We start from the raw sequence: 18,802 nt of genomic DNA, 5'->3' as shown, positions 1-18,802 counted from the left end.
CGTCCACACCAGCACTTTCCCCCAAACATGAGGCGGTCCCTAAATTCAGCGCTTAGCCCTAAAGTTCCATGTGACCAGTTACGAATGGACAAGTGCATGCGGACAGGGACGCTACCTTTCAATTTGGGCACAGTGGTTGAATGTAGTTGAGGCGTGGACCGGGTCGCAAAATGTGGTGGCCTGACTTGTCTCCCCACACAACATTCCTGGGAGGAGGGCTGAAACACCACCCTCCTCCGCTGTTAAATTGACCCCAGCTACGAGCTGGAAACGCTGCAACACTGGTGTGGGGAGACGTCAGCGGGCCGTGCTGAAGCTCATCAGCTTGGGGGCCAGACAGCACACTGCCTACAAAGTGAGTCATGCCATCCTCGATGAGACGGCAATGTGGTTTTTGCCACTGCACCTGGGCCCAGGCATGTTGTCATGTGTGATAATGGCCGTAACCTGGGATTGGCTCTGTAGCTTGGCAGCCTGCAACATATTCCATGCCTGGGCCACGTTTTTAACTCATTGCTGCTAATCTTTTGAAAAAGGTACCCCAATGTTCCTGAGCTACTGGTGAAAGTGTGGCGCTTGTGCGGATAGTTTTTAAAGTGTATAGTTGCCGCTGCTAGCCTCTATGCACTCCTACAACGCCTGTACCTGCTGGAACAACGGCTGTTGTGCGACGTCTCCACACTGCTGGCACTAAACATATCATGTGTTGAGCAGAGTGTGTGAGCAGCACAGACCTTTGATGTAGTTCCAACTCCAAAACCCTCGGGTTCGTCAAAGTCAACTCCCTCAGTTGCTCAACCATGAGTGGCCATGGGTGGCAGACTTATGTGAAATCCCATCCCATCCATTGCACTGGACACGAAACATTAGCATGCGCTCAGCACAACTTCGGATATGGCAGATGCGTTAAGCAGGGTGCAGGGTACAACACAGACCAGGCCCGAGCACCAGGAACAGGTGTTAGAAATACTGCAGCATCTGCCATTTCCTTCCAATTTTGGGGTTTTGGACCCGCCACCGACTTGTCTGGACCTAAGTGGGGATCATGAGACACAGTTGCCATCAAGGCAAGCTGTGGTCATGTGCGGTTTGCAGTAAGGGGGCAGTGCGCAATTGGAAGAGGAGTTGGTGGATGACGAGGCCACCGACCCCACATGGACAGGGGTGATGTCTAGGGGCTAAAGCAGTGTAGATGTAGAGGGAAGCTAAATCAACAAAAAACCTGGGTAGAAGCAAAGGCATAAACTGGGGTGATGTTTAGGGGTGAAAGCAGAGTAGATGTGGAGGGAAGCTAAGCAGCAAAAACAGTGGGTAGAAGCAAAGGCATGCAAAACTCTACCCTGTTGGAAGACTTATTCCTAGGTCTGGAACACGTTAATGGCCCCCCTGGACAAATTACTGCCACTCAGGGGCCTAGTGTCACCAGGAGGGACAAGTATAGGCGCATGTTGTGGGAATACCTGGCCGACACCAGCTCTGTCCTCTCCGATCCCTCTGTGCTCTACAGCCTAAACTTATTTTCTCATCTTTTTTTCTGAACTGCACATCTCTTGCCTGCTTCCTTTGGGATCTTAGAAATGGTGGTCCACTTCCACAGATGGTAACTTCAATAGACAGTGTAACGGGAGTAGCTGAGGGATCGCTGTCTTAACCACTTTTTGGCACAAAATTAACTTCCAAAGCCAAATATGGTGCAAGTATATGATGCAAGGACACCTACACACCTATCTCTGACACATTGGGGAGTTCACCCTCATGCGCCCTTTTGGCCTGCACCATCATGCGCCTCTTCCCAGCCACTCCACATTTCCCAAGCTTTTCATTGCAGGCAGAAGTACAATACAACCCACCCCCATGCCCAAGCCTGTAACAGCCTCATCGATAAACTGCTGGCCCTGGAGATGTTGGTGTTTGTTTATGCTTCTGGAGACCCAGGCCTTCCGTCAGCAGATGGCAGCTGGGGCACCTCCCTATGCTGGGCCTAGCCGTTACTACTTCTCTTGGTGTGCTGTCTCTGCCTTGCGCCTGCATGTGTCCCATAACATCAGTCGGGCCCAGAGCTCTGCGCTTTGCTGCAAGGTCCACTTGACCACCGACACATGGACAAGCGCCTGTGGTCAGGGATGCTGCAGTGCTTATCTTTAATGACAGGCAGGGTGAATGTGGTGGAGTCTGTTCCCCGGGTGCAAACTGGGGTGGCCTATCTCCTCTCCCAGGCCAAAATTCATGGCAGGAGTAGACTGAAACCCTACGAAGCTGCAACCTCCACCCCAGCTACTAGCGGAAAACACTGTAACACTGGCATGGGGAGATGTCAGTAGGCCGTGCTGAAACTGATCAGCTTGGGGGACAGACAGCACAGTGCCTCCGAGGTCAGGGATGCCATCCTGGCTGAGATGGCATTTTTTTTTCCCTGCTACACCTGGGGCCTGGCATTTTTGCGCCTGTGATAATGGCTGGAACCTGGTAGCAGATCTGGAGCTTGCCAGACTCAAACACGGTCCACGCATGGCCCACGTTTTCCAACTTGTTGGTGCCATGTTTCTTTGAAACCTACACCATTGTGCCTGATATACAGGTCAAAGTGGGGCCATTTTCGTAAGTGAGAACTAGCCTCTGCTAGGCAGAAAACATTCAGAGCACACTCCTCTCATCTTCGCACCGTTGGCTGGCGGAGGAAGACGAGGGGGTTGGAGTGGCATCTGATGTCCCTATCCCACACGAGGCTAGAGGGTGCACTTCAGTGCATCCCATTGCTTCACCACAAATGGTGTGAAGGGGAGTGGAAAATGGAGGAAATGGAGAGTGACCCTTACAGTTGGGGCCAGCAAAGGCATGCCAAGTAACACACTGGCACACATGGCTGACTTCATCTTGGGTTGCTTTTCAACACATATTTCACATCATGAAGAACAAATAATACTGGATTTTTTCAAGCCTCGAACCCCGGTCTAGGTCTAATGTCTGTTCCTTTCTTATATTAGGGGAGAGGGAAAAAAAATTACTTCAGTGATACGTTTAGCGTACATAGACTGACTATTAATGTGTATCCCACTTAGTGTTGTTAGGGTTACACACCGTCACAACCTGGCTAAAGCTTCTATAGCTGTTAATAAAGTCAACATAACTTTACGGTATCCAAAAAGACAGCTGGTACCGACAGAGAGCAAGACAAATGTCACCCAAAGCTGTGAGCTCTGAACACCCACAGTGACTTTGGCGTCATCATCATTATAAGGGAGTGGGTGGTAATAAATAACTTGGCAGTGCCTAAAACCCAAAAAGCTTATACAACTATATTTACATTAAGATACACAAATGAAACTTTTCAGTAGCATGTCATGAGACAAGCTGATAAGCTCTTCCTTTGTGCAGTGCTATTTGAAAGTTAAACGCTGCCTTTATTTTAATTCTGGAGAAGGTGCAGACATTAGATTTAGAACATGTTGTCTTCATTGTCCAAATCCTCTATATAGGTAACGCGTTTTTCGGGCCGAGCTGTCTGGGAACGAGCTGGTGCAGCACTGACAACCTGGGTGAATATGGCAAGAGCCTGAGATGTAGGGTGAATGAATCCCCAAATTATTTGTGGAATTCCCAGTGAGACAATGGCACTGTATACCAGTATTAAAAATTGTGGGTGCACATAACCCCCATATATTCTTTGAATTCCCAGTCAGACAATGGCACTGTATACCAGTATTAAAAATTGTGGGTGCACATAACCCCCATATATTCTTTGAATTCCCAGTGAGACAAAGGAACTGTATAGCAGTATTAAAAATTGTGGGTGCACGTAACCCCCATATATTCTTTGAATTCCCAGTCAAACAATGGCACTGTATACCAGTATTAAAAATTGTGGGTGCACATAACCCCCATATATTCTTTGAATTCCCAGTCAGACAATGGCACTGTATACCAGTATTAAAAATTGTGGGTGCACGTAACCCCCATATATTCTTTGAATTCCCAGTCAGACAATGGCACTGTATACCAGTATTAAAAATTGTGGGTGCACGTAACCCCCATATATTCTTTGAATTCCCAGTCAGACAATGGCACTGTATACCAGTATTAAAAATTGTGGGTGCACATAACCCCCATATATTCTTTGAATTCCCAGTCAGACAATGGCACTGTATACCAGTATTAAAAATTGTGGGTGCACATAACCCCCATATATTCTTTGAATTCCCAGTGAGACAAAGGAACTGTATAGCAGTATTAAAAATTGTGGGTGCACGTAACCCCCATATATTCTTTGAATTCCCAGTCAAACAATGGCACTGTATACCAGTATTAAAAATTGTGGGTGCACATAACCCCCATATATTCTTTGAATTCCCAGTCAGATAATGGCACTGTATACCAGTATTAAAAATTGTGGGTGCACATAACCCCCATATATTCTTTGAATTCCCAGTCAGACAAAGGAACTGTATAGCAGTATTAAAAATTGTGGGTGCACGTAACCCCCATATATTCTTTGAATTCCCAGTCAAACAATGGCACTGTATACCAGTATTAAAAATTGTGGGTGCACATAACCCCCATATATTCTTTGAATTCCCAGTCAGACAATGGCACTGTATACCAGTATTAAAAATTGTGGGTGCACATAACCCCCATATATTCTTTGAATTCCCAGTCAGACAATGGCACTGTATACCAGTATTAAAAATTGTGGGTGCACATAACCCCCATATATTCTTTGAATTCCCAGTGAGACAAAGGAACTGTATAGCAGTATTAAAAATTGTGGGTGCACGTAACCCCCATATATTCTTTGAATTCCCAGTCAAACAATGGCACTGTATACCAGTATTAAAAATTGTGGGTGCACATAACCCCCATATATTCTTTGAATTCCCAGTCAGACAATGGCACTGTATACCAGTATTAAAAATTGTGGGTGCACGTAACCCCCATATATTCTTTGAATTCCCAGTCAGACAATGGCACTGTATACCAGTATTAAAAATTGTGGGTGCACGTAACCCCCATATATTCTTTGAATTCCCAGTCAGACAATGGCACTGTATACCAGTATTAAAAATTGTGGGTGCACATAACCCCCATATATTCTTTGAATTCCCAGTCAGACAATGGCACTGTATACCAGTATTAAAAATTGTGGGTGCACATAACCCCCATATATTCTTTGAATTCCCAGTGAGACAAAGGAACTGTATAGCAGTATTAAAAATTGTGGGTGCACGTAACCCCCATATATTCTTTGAATTCCCAGTCAAACAATGGCACTGTATACCAGTATTAAAAATTGTGGGTGCACATAACCCCCATATATTCTTTGAATTCCCAGTCAGACAATGGCACTGTATACCAGTATTAAAAATTGTGGGTGCACATAACCCCCATATATTCTTTGAATTCCCAGTCAGACAAAGGAACTGTATAGCAGTATTAAAAATTGTGGGTGCACGTAACCCCCATATATTCTTTGAATTCCCAGTCAAACAATGGCACTGTATACCAGTATTAAAAATTGTGGGTGCACATAACCCCCATATATTCTTTGAATTCCCAGTCAGACAATGGCACTGTATACCAGTATTAAAAATTGTGGGTGCACATAACCCCCATATATTCTTTGAATTCCCAGTCAGACAAAGGAACTGTATAGCAGTATTAAAAATTGTGGGTGCACGTAACCCCCATATATTCTTTGAATTCCCAGTCAAACAATGGCACTGTATACCAGTATTAAAAATTGTGGGTGCACATAACCCCCATATATTCTTTGAATTCCCAGTCAGACAATGGCACTGTATACCAGTATTAAAAATTGTAGGTGCACATAACCCCCATATATTCTTTGAATTCCCAGTGAGACAAAGGAACTGTATAGCAGTATTAAAAATTGTGGGTGCACGTAACCCCCATATATTCTTTGAATTCCCAGTCAAACAATGGCACTGTATACCAGTATTAAAAATTGTGGGTGCACATAACCCCCATATATTCTTTGAATTCCCAGTCAGACAATGGCACTGTATACCAGTATTAAAAATTGTGGGTGCACATAACCCCCATATATTCTTTGAATTCCCAGTCAGACAAAGGAACTGTATAGCAGTATTAAAAATTGTGGGTGCACGTAACCCCCATATATTCTTTGAATTCCCAGTCAAACAATGGCACTGTATACCAGTATTAAAAATTGTGGGTGCACATAACCCCCATATATTCTTTGAATTCCCAGTCAGACAATGGCACTGTATACCAGTATTAAAAATTGTGGGTGCACGTAACCCCCATATATTCTTTGAATTCCCAGTCAGACAATGGCACTGTATACCAGTATTAAAAATTGTGGGTGCACATAACCCCCATATATTCTTTGAATTCCCAGTCAGACAATGGCACTGTATACCAGTATTAAAAATTGTGGGTGCACGTAACCCCCATATATTCTTTGAATTCCCAGTCAGACAATGGCACTGTATACCAGTATTAAAAATTGTGGGTGCACGTAACCCCCATATATTCTTTGAATTCCCAGTCAGACAATGGCACTATATACCAGTATTAAAAATTGTGGGTGCACATAACCCCCATATATTCTTTGAATTCCCAGTCAGACAATGGCACTGTATACCAGTATTAAAAATTGTGGGTGCACATAACCCCCATATATTCTTTGAATTCCCAGTGAGACAATGGAACTGTATAGCAGTAGCAAAAATTGTGGGTGCACGTCACCCCAATATATTCTTTGAATTCCCAGTTAGACAATGGCACTGTATACCAGTAGTAAAAATTGTGGGTGCACATAACCCCCATATATTCTTTGAATTCCCAGTCAGACAATGGCACTGTATACCAGTATTAAAAATTGTGGGTGCACATAACCCCCATATATTCTTTGAATTCCCAGTCAGACAATGGCACTGTATACCAGTATTAAAAATTGTGGGTGCACATAACCCCCATATATTCTTTGAATTCCCAGTGAGACAAAGGAACTGTATAGCAGTATTAAAAATTGTGGGTGCACGTAACCCCCATATATTCTTTGAATTCCCAGTCAGACAATGGCACTGTATACCAGTATTAAAAATTGTGGGTGCACATAACCCCCATATATTCTTTGAATTCCCAGTCAGACAATGGCACTGTATACCAGTATTAAAAATTGTGGGTGCACATAACCCCCATATATTCTTTGAATTCCCAGTGAGACAAAGGAACTGTATAGCAGTATTAAAAATTGTGGGTGCACGTAACCCCCATATATTCTTTGAATTCCCAGTCAAACAATGGCACTGTATACCAGTATTAAAAATTGTGGGTGCACATAACCCCCATATATTCTTTGAATTCCCAGTGAGACAAAGGAACTGTATAGCAGTATTAAAAATTGTGGGTGCACGTAACCCCCATATATTCTTTGAATTCCCAGTCAAACAATGGCACTGTATACCAGTATTAAAAATTGTGGGTGCACATAACCCCCATATATTCTTTGAATTCCCAGTCAGACAATGGCACTGTATACCAGTATTAAAAATTGTGGGTGCACATAACCCCCATATATTCTTTGAATTCCCAGTCAGACAATGGCACTATATACCAGTATTAAAAATTGTGGGTGCACATAACCCCCATATATTCTTTGAATTCCCAGTCAGACAATGGCACTGTATACCAGTATTAAAAATTGTGGGTGCACATAACCCCCATATATTCTTTGAATTCCCAGTGAGACAATGGAACTGTATAGCAGTAGCAAAAATTGTGGGTGCACGTCACCCCAATATATTCTTTGAATTCCCAGTCAGACAATGGCACTGTATGCCAGTATTAAAAATTGTGGGTGCACATAACCCCCATATATTCTTTGAATTCCCAGTCAGACAATGGCACTATATACCAGTATTAAAAATTGTGGGTGCACATAACCCCCATATATTCTTTGAATTCCCAGTCAGACAATGGCACTGTATAGCAGTATTAAAAATTGTGGGTGCACATAACCCCCATATATTCTTTGAATTCCCAGTGAGACAATGGCACTGTATACCAGTAGCAAAAATTGTGGGTGTATATAGCCCCAATTCTATTGCTAGGGGACTTGCAGGGTATTTCTGAGGTGAAGGTGGGGGGGCACACCGTTGGAACGGGGATTTGGGGTGTATATATGGGGTATACGGGAATACACTGTCAGTGTGTTCCATTCAGGATCCTGGGAAAGCTGGGTTGCGGCGATTGAGCCCGTCAGTGCCACGTTACACTGACAAGCTTCTCCCTGGAATTGAAGTTATATGTAAGCCCAATATATTCTTTGAATTCCCAGTGAGACAATGGCACTATATGGCAGTAGCAAAAATAGTGGGTGTATATAGCCCCAATTCTATTGCTAGGGGACTTGCAGGGTATTTCTGGGGTGAAGGTGGGGGGGCACACCGTTGGAACGGGTATCGGGGGTATATATCGGGTATACGGGAATACACTGACAGTGTATTCCATTCAGGATCCTGGGAAAGCTGGGTTGCGGCGATTGAGCCCGTCAGTGCCACGTTACACTGACAAGCTTCTCCCTGGAATTTAGCTCTTATAAGAGCTGTTGGTTGTCTTCTCCTTCCTATCCTAGCCTGTCCCTGCCTACCCAGAATCTAACCCCTAGCTAACTGGACGGAAACCTCCGTCCTCGGTGAATTGCAAGCTCAGAATGACGCGAAGCTGGGCGGCGCTGTTCTTTTAAATTAGAGGTCACATGTTTTCGGCAGCCAATGGGTTTTGCCTACTTTTTTCAACGTCACCGGTGTCGTAGTTCCTGTCCCACCTACCCTGCGCTGTTATTGGAGCAAAAAAGGCGCCAGGGAAGGTGGGAGGGGAATCGAGTAATGGCGCACTTTACCACGCGGTGTTCGATTCGATTCGAACATGCCGAACAGCCTAATATCCGATCGAACATGAGTTCGATAGAACACTGTTCGCTCATCTCTAGTAATGACCCCTATTGCACAGCATGTAGGAAAAGCAAGATCATTGACTGGGCAGGTCTATGAAAGCTATACTGGATTGTTTCTGATGTATAAATGAGAAAGCAGATGTGATATCACTAACTTCATTACAATTTGTTACAGCACACAGGAGGGAAACTCAATAATAAAATAATCATCACAAAAACATTTATTCTCTCTGTGCAAATGTTTTCATGACTATTGATTCCTATAATATTTACTTGCATATCCCATCTTCTTTTTTTTTTTTTTTTATCATTGTTGCCATATAGTACTTGTTACCCATTTCACCTGATTGATGCCAATGTATTTATGTTTCTTGATAAATAGACAGATGAAAGCAGAAAATCCCAGTTCTTTGTTTGGAAGAGACCTCAAGACCAAAGACTAGAAGTCATTTCACACTGCACATTGTGCTATGGTAAGAAACTATCCAAACACAGATTTCTTTCCATTTAGAAAAACCATGATCTGGAAAAATATGTTGCCACATGTTAAGTGCTCTGCAATGAACCAACGTGAAATCATAACAGACGTTCAGTTTAGTTATGCGAGTGAATGGATAAATAAATATCCAAGGAAAAGGCAGCACTCCAGTGCTTTTCCTTGGATAGGAGTGCTGCTTTTTCCTTGGATATGAATTGAGATTTTTTGGGCTATGCACCCAGTTAACAATTGGTGTGGCTGGGGACTTTCTTTGGCTTATATTGGATAAATAAATGAATATAAATAAAGAGAGAGAGAGAAAGAGAAAGAGATAGATAGATAGATAGATAGATGAGATAGATAGATAAAAACTGTATATCCTGGCCAACCACTTTAAGTATGGAAATATACACATTGATAAGTAAATATGTATCACGCCCTAGATTTCTGGGTATAGGACCATATTCACACACACACACACACACACACACTCAAAGTGAATATGGTTCTATACCCAGAAATCTAGGGAGTAGCAGCTGTTTAGGTTAAGTGTCCAGAGCTATACTGATGGTGGGGGTGTATGCATTGTAGCCACCCGATCATAATTACCTTTTGCACTAAGTAGCCTCGTACATAGTTCTATGAACCCTGGGGTGGACTATTAGTTTATGGTTTATTAACTCAAATGAGGGTCTTTGCCCTGTTATTTACGCATTGGAGGAGTCTTTTATACAATTGTGGTTTTAGTTCAGTACACCTATTTATAATTATTTTACTTGACATAATAAAGGTTAAGTTTTATCGTTTTTTTCAAACCATTCAATTCTGTGAAGATGTTTTATATATGATGTAAATCCTTTGCTAGATTCCTCCTATAGTGTTTTGATAACATTTTGGGAGTCCATGCTGTAGGTTAAAATGCATGTAGAAAAAGTCACAAGTAAAACCACCACAAAACATGCATGTAAGAAATGACATTAGGTCAGGGCCACACACAGCAAACAGGCTGCAGGAAGATTCTGCATTTGCTCCTCTGCAGGTACAGCTGTAAAATCCACCACAATGACATGCCACTGGTTTTATCTGATCCACAATTCTGCTACTGTAGGTCACAGTAGGTTAGCTGCGGGCATTTTTGTAGTGACCCTCACACAGCCCATGTGGTCCTGGTTTAAAAATACTTTAAGCATACACAAAAAAAAATTTTTTTTTTCAACTCCAGAATCCAAAAGGCTTGGAATTTTTGTAGAGAACACAGGTGTAAATCTTCTCTTGATCTCCTCCATTTTTGGCTGAAGCATAAGACTATAAATGAGGTGATGTTTAGCATTCCCAGTATCCTAAGATGTTATTGCCTTGTCTTATTGCCAGAAACAGACTTGTGAGAAAGGCAGTAGGGATCCTCTTATAGGAGATTGCTTTGTATAGTTCTAACACTTAAGGTTTTAATATAAAACACAATTGGAACAAAGGAGAATGTTTTGAAGAATGAATTGCTGGAGCGTTTTTGTATTTTTTATGTAGATTGTGAGCCCCATATATGGCTCACAATGTACAATTTTTATTTTTTTTTACTATCAGTATGTCTTTGTAGTATGGGAGGAAACCCACGCAAACACGGGGAGAACATACAAACTCCTTGCAGATGTTGTTCTTGGCAGGATTCTAACCCAGGACTCCAGCACTGCAAGCCTTCAGTGCTAACCACTGAGCCACTGTGTTGCCCCATGTTTCTGTATTTTTGTGTGTTTCTATTCAATATCTGGTTAGAATACAAACAAATGACACACATGAACATGTATATACCAAATATCTAGGAGCAATGAAACAAAGAGTCCAGTACAGTAGTCAGTGTATGTACATGTATAGCTTTAGTCTGACCAGACATGTGGCTGCAGCATACACAACCATATAACGTACAGTTATCTTCAGCTGCATATGTCTGCAATTTACTATGAAAAGAAATCTCTCCTTGTGACCAATAGCCTCAGGTCCAGGGCTTCTTTATTTTTTATTATACCTGGATACCCTGATTTGGTATAATGCTGCCATTACATTTCTAGTACCACATTTGCCCTGCAGTACTGCAGTAGGTGCTGATTGCAGAGCTGAAACAAACTCTATCATTAGAAAAGTCGTTTTTAGATAAGTACATGCTTGCATAGCCTTTAGAAAGGCTATTCCACACGTACCTTTAGTATTTAAATTGCCTCAGTAGATGTTGAATAACTCTTTTTATCCATATGCTTATGAGCTTCAACTGTGCATCGGAGGTGTCTGTGTACACTGTCTGCTCTATGTGTATGCACAGCAGAGACGAGTCATCAGTACAGCAGTTTCTGCTATATATACACATAGAGCAGACAGTGCACACAGACACTTCCGGTACACGGTCGAAGCTCATTAGCATATGAATAGAAACTGACTTATTCATAACCTATTGAGGCAATTTACATACAAAAGGTAGGTGTGAAATAAACTTTCTAAAGGCCATGCAAGGTTGTGCTTATCTAAAAATGACTTTTCCCAATGATAGAGTCCCTTTAATAAAAGGAAGCAATGGTGGATACTGTGCGGCTGCCGGGCCTACCATTTGTGGTATTCCACCAGCTCAATGATAAGCTTCTCTGGTACAAGAGCTGCCATTAAGGTGAAGGAACCTGGATCATAGACTATTAATGAAGAAGTATAATAAAATATAAAAACAAGTCACCAATTTTTGCCAGTTCTAATCCAGCTATATCTGCTTTTGCACATTTTACTAAAAACTGCAGACTTCAGCTTCAAGGCTCCGATCACGTGTCCACCTTCAGGGGTAATTCCATGTGGGATACAGGGTAAAAAGACAGCATAAAAGGTATTGCTACAGTCAGAAGAAAAAAAAAAGACACGGGCACATGGCAGCCCCCATAGAACAGATACATGACATTTCCCCACGGTGGGACTATTAAAGGATTGTCTTATCTTATCTTATTACCCTTTGTATAAACTGAAGCTTCAGGTAGAATCTGCCCAAAGAAGAACAAAATCAGCTAGAAGGAAAAATGTGTGTGTCTCCCATTGAAATGAATGGGAGGCAGATTTTAGGTGGATTTTGGAGTTAATTTAAAGCAGAATCTCATTTTCCTCAGTGTGAACATACCCTTAGGAGAAGCAAATCTTAAAGTATCCAAACGTGTGACTATCATTTTGCCTTCTGTAATTCTATGCATGTATAAGGTTTCAATGTCTGGTAAGTACTCTATTTTATTTCAGACAAATGCAGCCCTGATGAAGAGTGTGAACTGGATCCTGTACCTCCCACTGAGATAGACATGGACATAGTCTTTATCCTTGACAGTTCTCGTACTGTGAGAAGTGATGACTTTGTGAGATCCAAAGACTTTGTAAGCTTAATGCTTGACCATTTGGTAGTATCAACCCAGCCTAAAGCCCCAGGCACAGGAGCTAGGGTGGCCTTAATACAACAGACCAAACCCAACTTCATGCCAAACAGAAACGTGAGTCCTGTTAAAACAGAGTTTGGCCTTGATTCTTACAATGACAGGAATTTAATGAAGAGACACATTGAAGAAGTTGTTACACAGCTTGAAGGTCCGTCTGCTCTTGGCTACTCTATCCAATGGGTTTTAGAGAACATTTTCAGGAAAACTTCCAATTTAAGGAGACACAAAGTCATTTTTATGATACTCAACAGCAGGACAAGTAACTGGGACAGAGAAAAATTGAAAGAAATATCTCGAAAAGCCAAGTGTGAAAGCTTTACACTATTTGTGTTGGCCATTGGGAAAGACATAGATTACAGTGAACTTCTTGAGCTTTCTAGCCTCCCTGAAGATCAGCATGCGTTACACTTACTTACTATGTCAAAGCCTGAAATGCTTTATGCTGAGAGATTCATCCAAGGCTTTTTAAACCTTCTGAACCGTAAGTAGACATTTCTTTCATTCAAGAAAGTGAAGTTCAAGGTCTTACTATTAAAGAATAAGTAAACTTGTATTTATGTCGTAAATCAATAGTGAGGGTGAACGGAGCAAGCTGATATGTACTTCACTAAAGCCAAAAGCCTCTACATATGGGCAGTCAGCCCTGTGTAACAGAAATGTCTGCTTTACATGGAGAGGCAGCAGTCCTGTGTAAGTTACAGTTTCAGTCTGAAATGGTAACTTACATAGGACTGCTGTCTCTGCCTCCGTGGAAAGCAGTCCTGTGCGAATTACTTTACACAGGACTGCTTTACATGGAGGAGCTACTTGTGCAGGCTCCGCCTAGTAATGACTCTATCTACTGGCACTGAGCTTGCCTAGAAAATGGGGCCACTTATACATTTTTTTTAAACTCCTAATCTGCCCTGATGGTGCATTGAAAAAAAAAAAAGAGGTCAAAAAGAAGTCAGATAATAACGTGTAAATGCATATACGACCACGCAGCAGAACACACCTTAACACATGTTTTGCAAATGGCTTTGTCCCTAAGATATATGCTTTGTGTTATCACCTTATTGGTCTTTCATGACTACAAGCAGACTTTTATATAATATCTTGCAACCTGCCTAATACAGAGTAATAATGTTATCTTAGTCCTCATATACTGAGCATCCTTTTCTCAAAGTTGCATAGAAAGCGGGCAGCGTGGTTTGACATCAAATTCCTTCTCCCTTGATACAAGTTGTAGGGTGGGGAACCTTTCTTGTGGAGTGTCAATTTAAATTAAGTAAGCAAAGATGAGGTACTTCGGGTGCAGAACAATAATTGTAAGGCTGATGACCCCTATACTAAAGTCATATACCACAATCCATAGCACAGAAGTGCTACCACAAGATGGTTCTGGACACATGTGTTTACTGCTATTTCCCGGGATGCACCTATACTTCCCATTATAAGCAATGAAAGTCCATGTACAGCCCCCAATTATTGGTAAATGTATGCGTCCAGAGCACCACGTGCTAACACAGAATAATGATCCACATTGCCCTTCATACAGTATAATGATAAAAAGTGGCCCATTTACATGGTATAATGTCCCATAGTGGACCCTCAACATAGTATAATGTGGCATAGTGACCCCTTCTCATAGTATAATATCCCATATTGAGGCCTCCGCACAGTATACTATCACATAGTGGCCCCAGAGCTATTATTCAATTCTGGGGTCTCTTTAGACCCTAGAGTATAATAAGTGGAGGCCCAGAAGTGGTGACAAACATAAAAAAAAATGTTACTTGTCTAGACACAGACACATTTCTGTGTTCCCTGGGCCTCCACTTTTTATACTTTGGAGACTGAAGAGACCCCAGAGAATAACAATAGCAGTTTCGTTTCAGATATGTTTGGTCCGAATGAAACCGCTGGGCAATTTTGCCAGGTGCCATCTCCTCAGGGACTTGGACTGCCATGCCAGGGAAATGTGCCCCACGTGCCACTCTTGGCATGCATGCTGGGGGTTGCCGTTCCCTGCTCTAGTTCATGTATCAATAGGGCAGTGGTTTGCTGTGATAAGGAGATATTTTGCCTTCTGTGATGTCCACCCCACAGTACATTCATGTTGTTTAGTTTTTTTTTCCCATTTCTTAGGAAAGTGAAAGTCTTATAGTATTTGTCAGATAATTTATGACGTGCTGCACAAATCTGCTGATGTAGCTGACAATGAATAATAAGTATAAACACATGAGAAATACTAATATAATGATATACTAACTAATAATAATAAAGTCTGTCATCAAGAGGACCTGATAGGTAGGGGATTATGAGATACTGTACATTGTTGAACCATCAAGGGAAAGTAAATAACTAGATAAGAAAATCTCATGGAATAAAGTCCAATATAAAAGGTTTATAGGAAACATGTCACTATAACAATTTTCTTCTGTCCTTTGCTATTGGTCTTAAAAAGTTGCGTATGGGGTTGAGCCGATCTTGACTTTTCAGGATCGATTTTAAAATCCGATTTCCGATCATTTTTCATTCGAACCCGATCTCGATCCCAATTCCGATCCCAATGCAAGTTAATGGGATTTTTTTTTATTAATCGGAGATCGGATTTTAAAAGCAATCCTATTCACTATACAGCATGGAATCTAACAATTGTTAGAATCCACGCTGTGTAGTGAATCACTAAAGTAGCCAGAGGATTTTTTTTAAAATCCTCTGGCTACTTAGTCCCCCCTGGTGTCCACTTACCTGCAGAGATGGCTGGTCCGGTGCCTTCCTTCTTCTTTGCCTCACTGCCGCTCCACGTTGCAGTCTTCTCCCTTCGCTGCCCCTTCCCTGCCAGGTTAGGAGAGTGTGGGCGGGTACTGGGAGGGGAGACGTCACGTCTCCCCGCCCTGTACCCGCCCACACTCTCCTAAGCTACAAGCCCCGCCTACCTAGCGCTTTAAACACTAACCTGGGAGGCGGGGCAGCAAGAGAAGAAGACTGCAGCGCGGAGTGGCAGCGAGGACAAGAAGAAGGAGGGCACCGGAGTAGCTACTAGAGATGTTTAGTTTAGCCTCCCATTCGAATGAATGGAGGCAGTCGGCGCACAGGGGGTTAAGGCTGTGTGCTGGCTGCTTCCATTCATTCCTATGGAACTGCAGCGGAGCCTTCACACTGAGTATACAGTGTATACTCAGTGTGAAGGCTAAGCAAAGCATTGTGGGAAAAGATCACCGATCTCGATCCCACATAAAAAGATCGTGTTCGGAATTCCAATTGCGATCGTGAAATTTTCTCGATCGCCGATCGGACTCCGATCTTTTCCGAACACGATCGCTCAACCCTAGTTGCGTATAAAACAAAGTTCACGTCAACTACATCATCAGAGGATCAGAACAATGGACTAAACAACTAATATAACAATGGATGTAGATGAAGCATCCACATTCTTTCTGCATCTGACATCATTCACTGCACTTTTCTCTGGTTTGTTATTGTATTAGACAGAAGATATATAATTGTGTGTGTAAGACATTATCCATCTTGCTTTTCACAGTACATTGAGGAGAATGTGCTCCATCTGTATCCATTATTATTTTCGTTGTTCAGTCCATTGCTCTGACTCTAGAATGGATCAGAACAACACTTTAATGAAGCTGATGTTAACTTAGCCTTATACTGCAGTTTTATGCTAGATGTAATTATCAGATTATTAGATTGTCCTAATTGTCAGACTAAGCACTAAGGAGGACCTTTCACCGCCTCCTCCAACTCCAACTCTTTACCTTCTTTAATAGGCTCTACTCCACTAGTTCTAGCGTGGTTGTCATTTTTTTTCTGTAGCCCCTTCACCTTTCCCAAACAATCGTTTCATGTTAGTATTGATACCTAATATGCTTATTAGGCTTATCTACTGTTCCAGACTGTCTATTCCAGTCCAGCACTGTCCGCCTAAAAGTAGTGAGCCGAATTATCCTATTGGGTGCTGAAAATAAAATCAATGCTTGCTCAGGAACATTGGGAGCTATAGGAAAAAACTACTTGTTCCAGAGTGTTAGTTATTTAACCACTTCAGTGTCCGGCCATTTGGGTTCTTCAAATAATTTTTGTATTTTTTGTGGTGACACATAGGGCTTTATTTTTATGTTATTTTTATTTTTGCATGTCTTTCTTTTTTTCATAAATTCTAACAAAAAGAAGGAGAAACGTGTCTGTTTTTTGAATATTTCACTTTTTTTTTTTTAATCGCACAAAGTGCTGCTAAAAAACTTTTCAATAGAATTTTTCTCCCCTTTGTTACGGTAAAATTTATGTGGGTGACACATAGCATTGTGTTTCTGGGGGCATGGCTAAAACCACTGATGTGGGCTTGGTATTGGTGTGTTTTTTTTAAATTTTACGTGAACTATTTTTTATTTGGTTTTACATTAATCCCACCATAAGGTCATAATTGACTTTTTGGGGGAATTTTAATTGATCCTGTTTTAGCTGATCTCCCCTGTAGTGGGTTGATACATTTAGTCCCAGCTACAGGAGAAATGCGCCTCCTATCGTGAACTGCCGAGCTTATCTAGAACCCAGTAGCTTCTAAAGTTCCCGGCCCCTTGTGGATCACATGCTGGGTCAGTGGAGAGCTTCATCATGGCCGTCCCTGCCATCTCCCTGGTTCTGCAGCTGCACCACTTCATGCAGATTCTTACATTCTGGGGTACATCCTTGCAGGGTTAAGAGTGGACTGCCCAGGACTGAATGGGCAGAACGGAACTGGCTAAGGATGCAAAGAGATGGAATTGGTGATGGCACTTTTTATGATTTTTCCATTATGTAGAATGAGGTAATTCATTCAGTAAAGTTATTCCAGTATGCATTTCTGTACAGATGACATAAACTGAATTTACATTTCTATGAATATTTAATTTGTAGATGAAATAAACACCTACCCATCTCCAGATTTTCAAGGAGAATGTGAAGGTCGTGGGGACTCTGTTTTCTCTTTAAAAGAAAGGTGAGTGATCGGCTAACTTTCATTGCACCACTGCCACTTGATATACATAAATGTTCATATAGATTGTATGCACACTATAGTATGTTGTAAAATTGTCACAAAATTTCTCAGTGGAATTCCACATTTGCAACATAAGGGTTAACTCAGTCTTAAAGAAAACCATTGAAAATGTATTACGTACCTGCAGCAATGTAAAACAGCATGTGGTTAAAGTTTTTACTGCAAAACACCTACAAATCAAGTACGACATGTGACCTTGTGGGCCTGAAAGATGTTCTTATACAAAAATTGGATTATATGACAAAATGTGGTAGAAAATATATACAATTTCTTACAATATTAACATCCATTCGGATCTTGTAATAGTGTGACCTTTGAGGAGCGGGAGCTTGAGCCAACAGAAGAAACTGTAGATTATGCTGAAAGAGAAATAGAAGAATATACTTATGAAGAAGAAATAGAAATCCGTGAGGACCTGCAAATCTCAGAAGAAGCTTTAGGGGAAGCGGTTGAGACAGTGATCACAAGAGTTGGTATGTGCTATCCAACGTATAGTTGTTGATTGTCTAACTGTTTGGGGGCTATAATACATGCAGACAAAGTAAAAATTCACTGAGGGACCCTTTCACAAAACTGTAGAGGTAAGTCCCTGCAATGATGTGGAATGAACACACAGGGCACGGAATGCCAGATTTTGGTCCTGATTCTGACGTGGGAAGCCGCATCAGAATAGGGCCAAAATGCGCCTGCCACGACTGTCGCGGCTTTTGACGGTCGTGGCTTCCCGCTCCGGAACAGGCTCAAATGAATGGGCCTATTACGGAGCGTGCTGCCAAGGCGCCACGGCTGAATCAGCCACAGAATCCACCTGGAAAAAAAGGCAGCTTGCTTCTTTTTTCTGTGAGCGGCAACATGCTGCTCACGGAAAAAAGTAAGTTAGCGGTCTACATAGACTGCTATTGTGA

The 18,802-nt window shown here is 41.9% G+C and overlaps 1 protein-coding gene across 1 annotated transcript in view; it reads left to right on the top strand.

Annotated features, from left to right (window-relative positions):
• The window catches only part of LOC142200740 (collagen alpha-4(VI) chain-like), a 149,722-nt gene that overhangs the window by 117,597 nt on the left and 13,323 nt on the right, over positions 1–18,802 (top strand). Inside the window, exons 36-39 of the mRNA XM_075271308.1 lie at positions 9,321–9,411; positions 12,672–13,343; positions 17,756–17,837; positions 18,204–18,370. Of these exons, the coding sequence (XP_075127409.1) occupies positions 9,321–9,411; positions 12,672–13,343; positions 17,756–17,837; positions 18,204–18,370 (1,012 nt within the window). The remainder of the gene's footprint in view (positions 1–9,320; positions 9,412–12,671; positions 13,344–17,755; positions 17,838–18,203; positions 18,371–18,802) is intronic.

The sequence above is a fragment of the Leptodactylus fuscus genome, chromosome 4, assembly GCF_031893055.1.
Source record: "Leptodactylus fuscus isolate aLepFus1 chromosome 4, aLepFus1.hap2, whole genome shotgun sequence".
Taxonomy (NCBI): domain Eukaryota; kingdom Metazoa; phylum Chordata; class Amphibia; order Anura; family Leptodactylidae; genus Leptodactylus; species Leptodactylus fuscus.
Note: the sequence above shows the minus strand (reverse complement) of the source record. Positions and strands in the feature narration are given on the sequence as shown.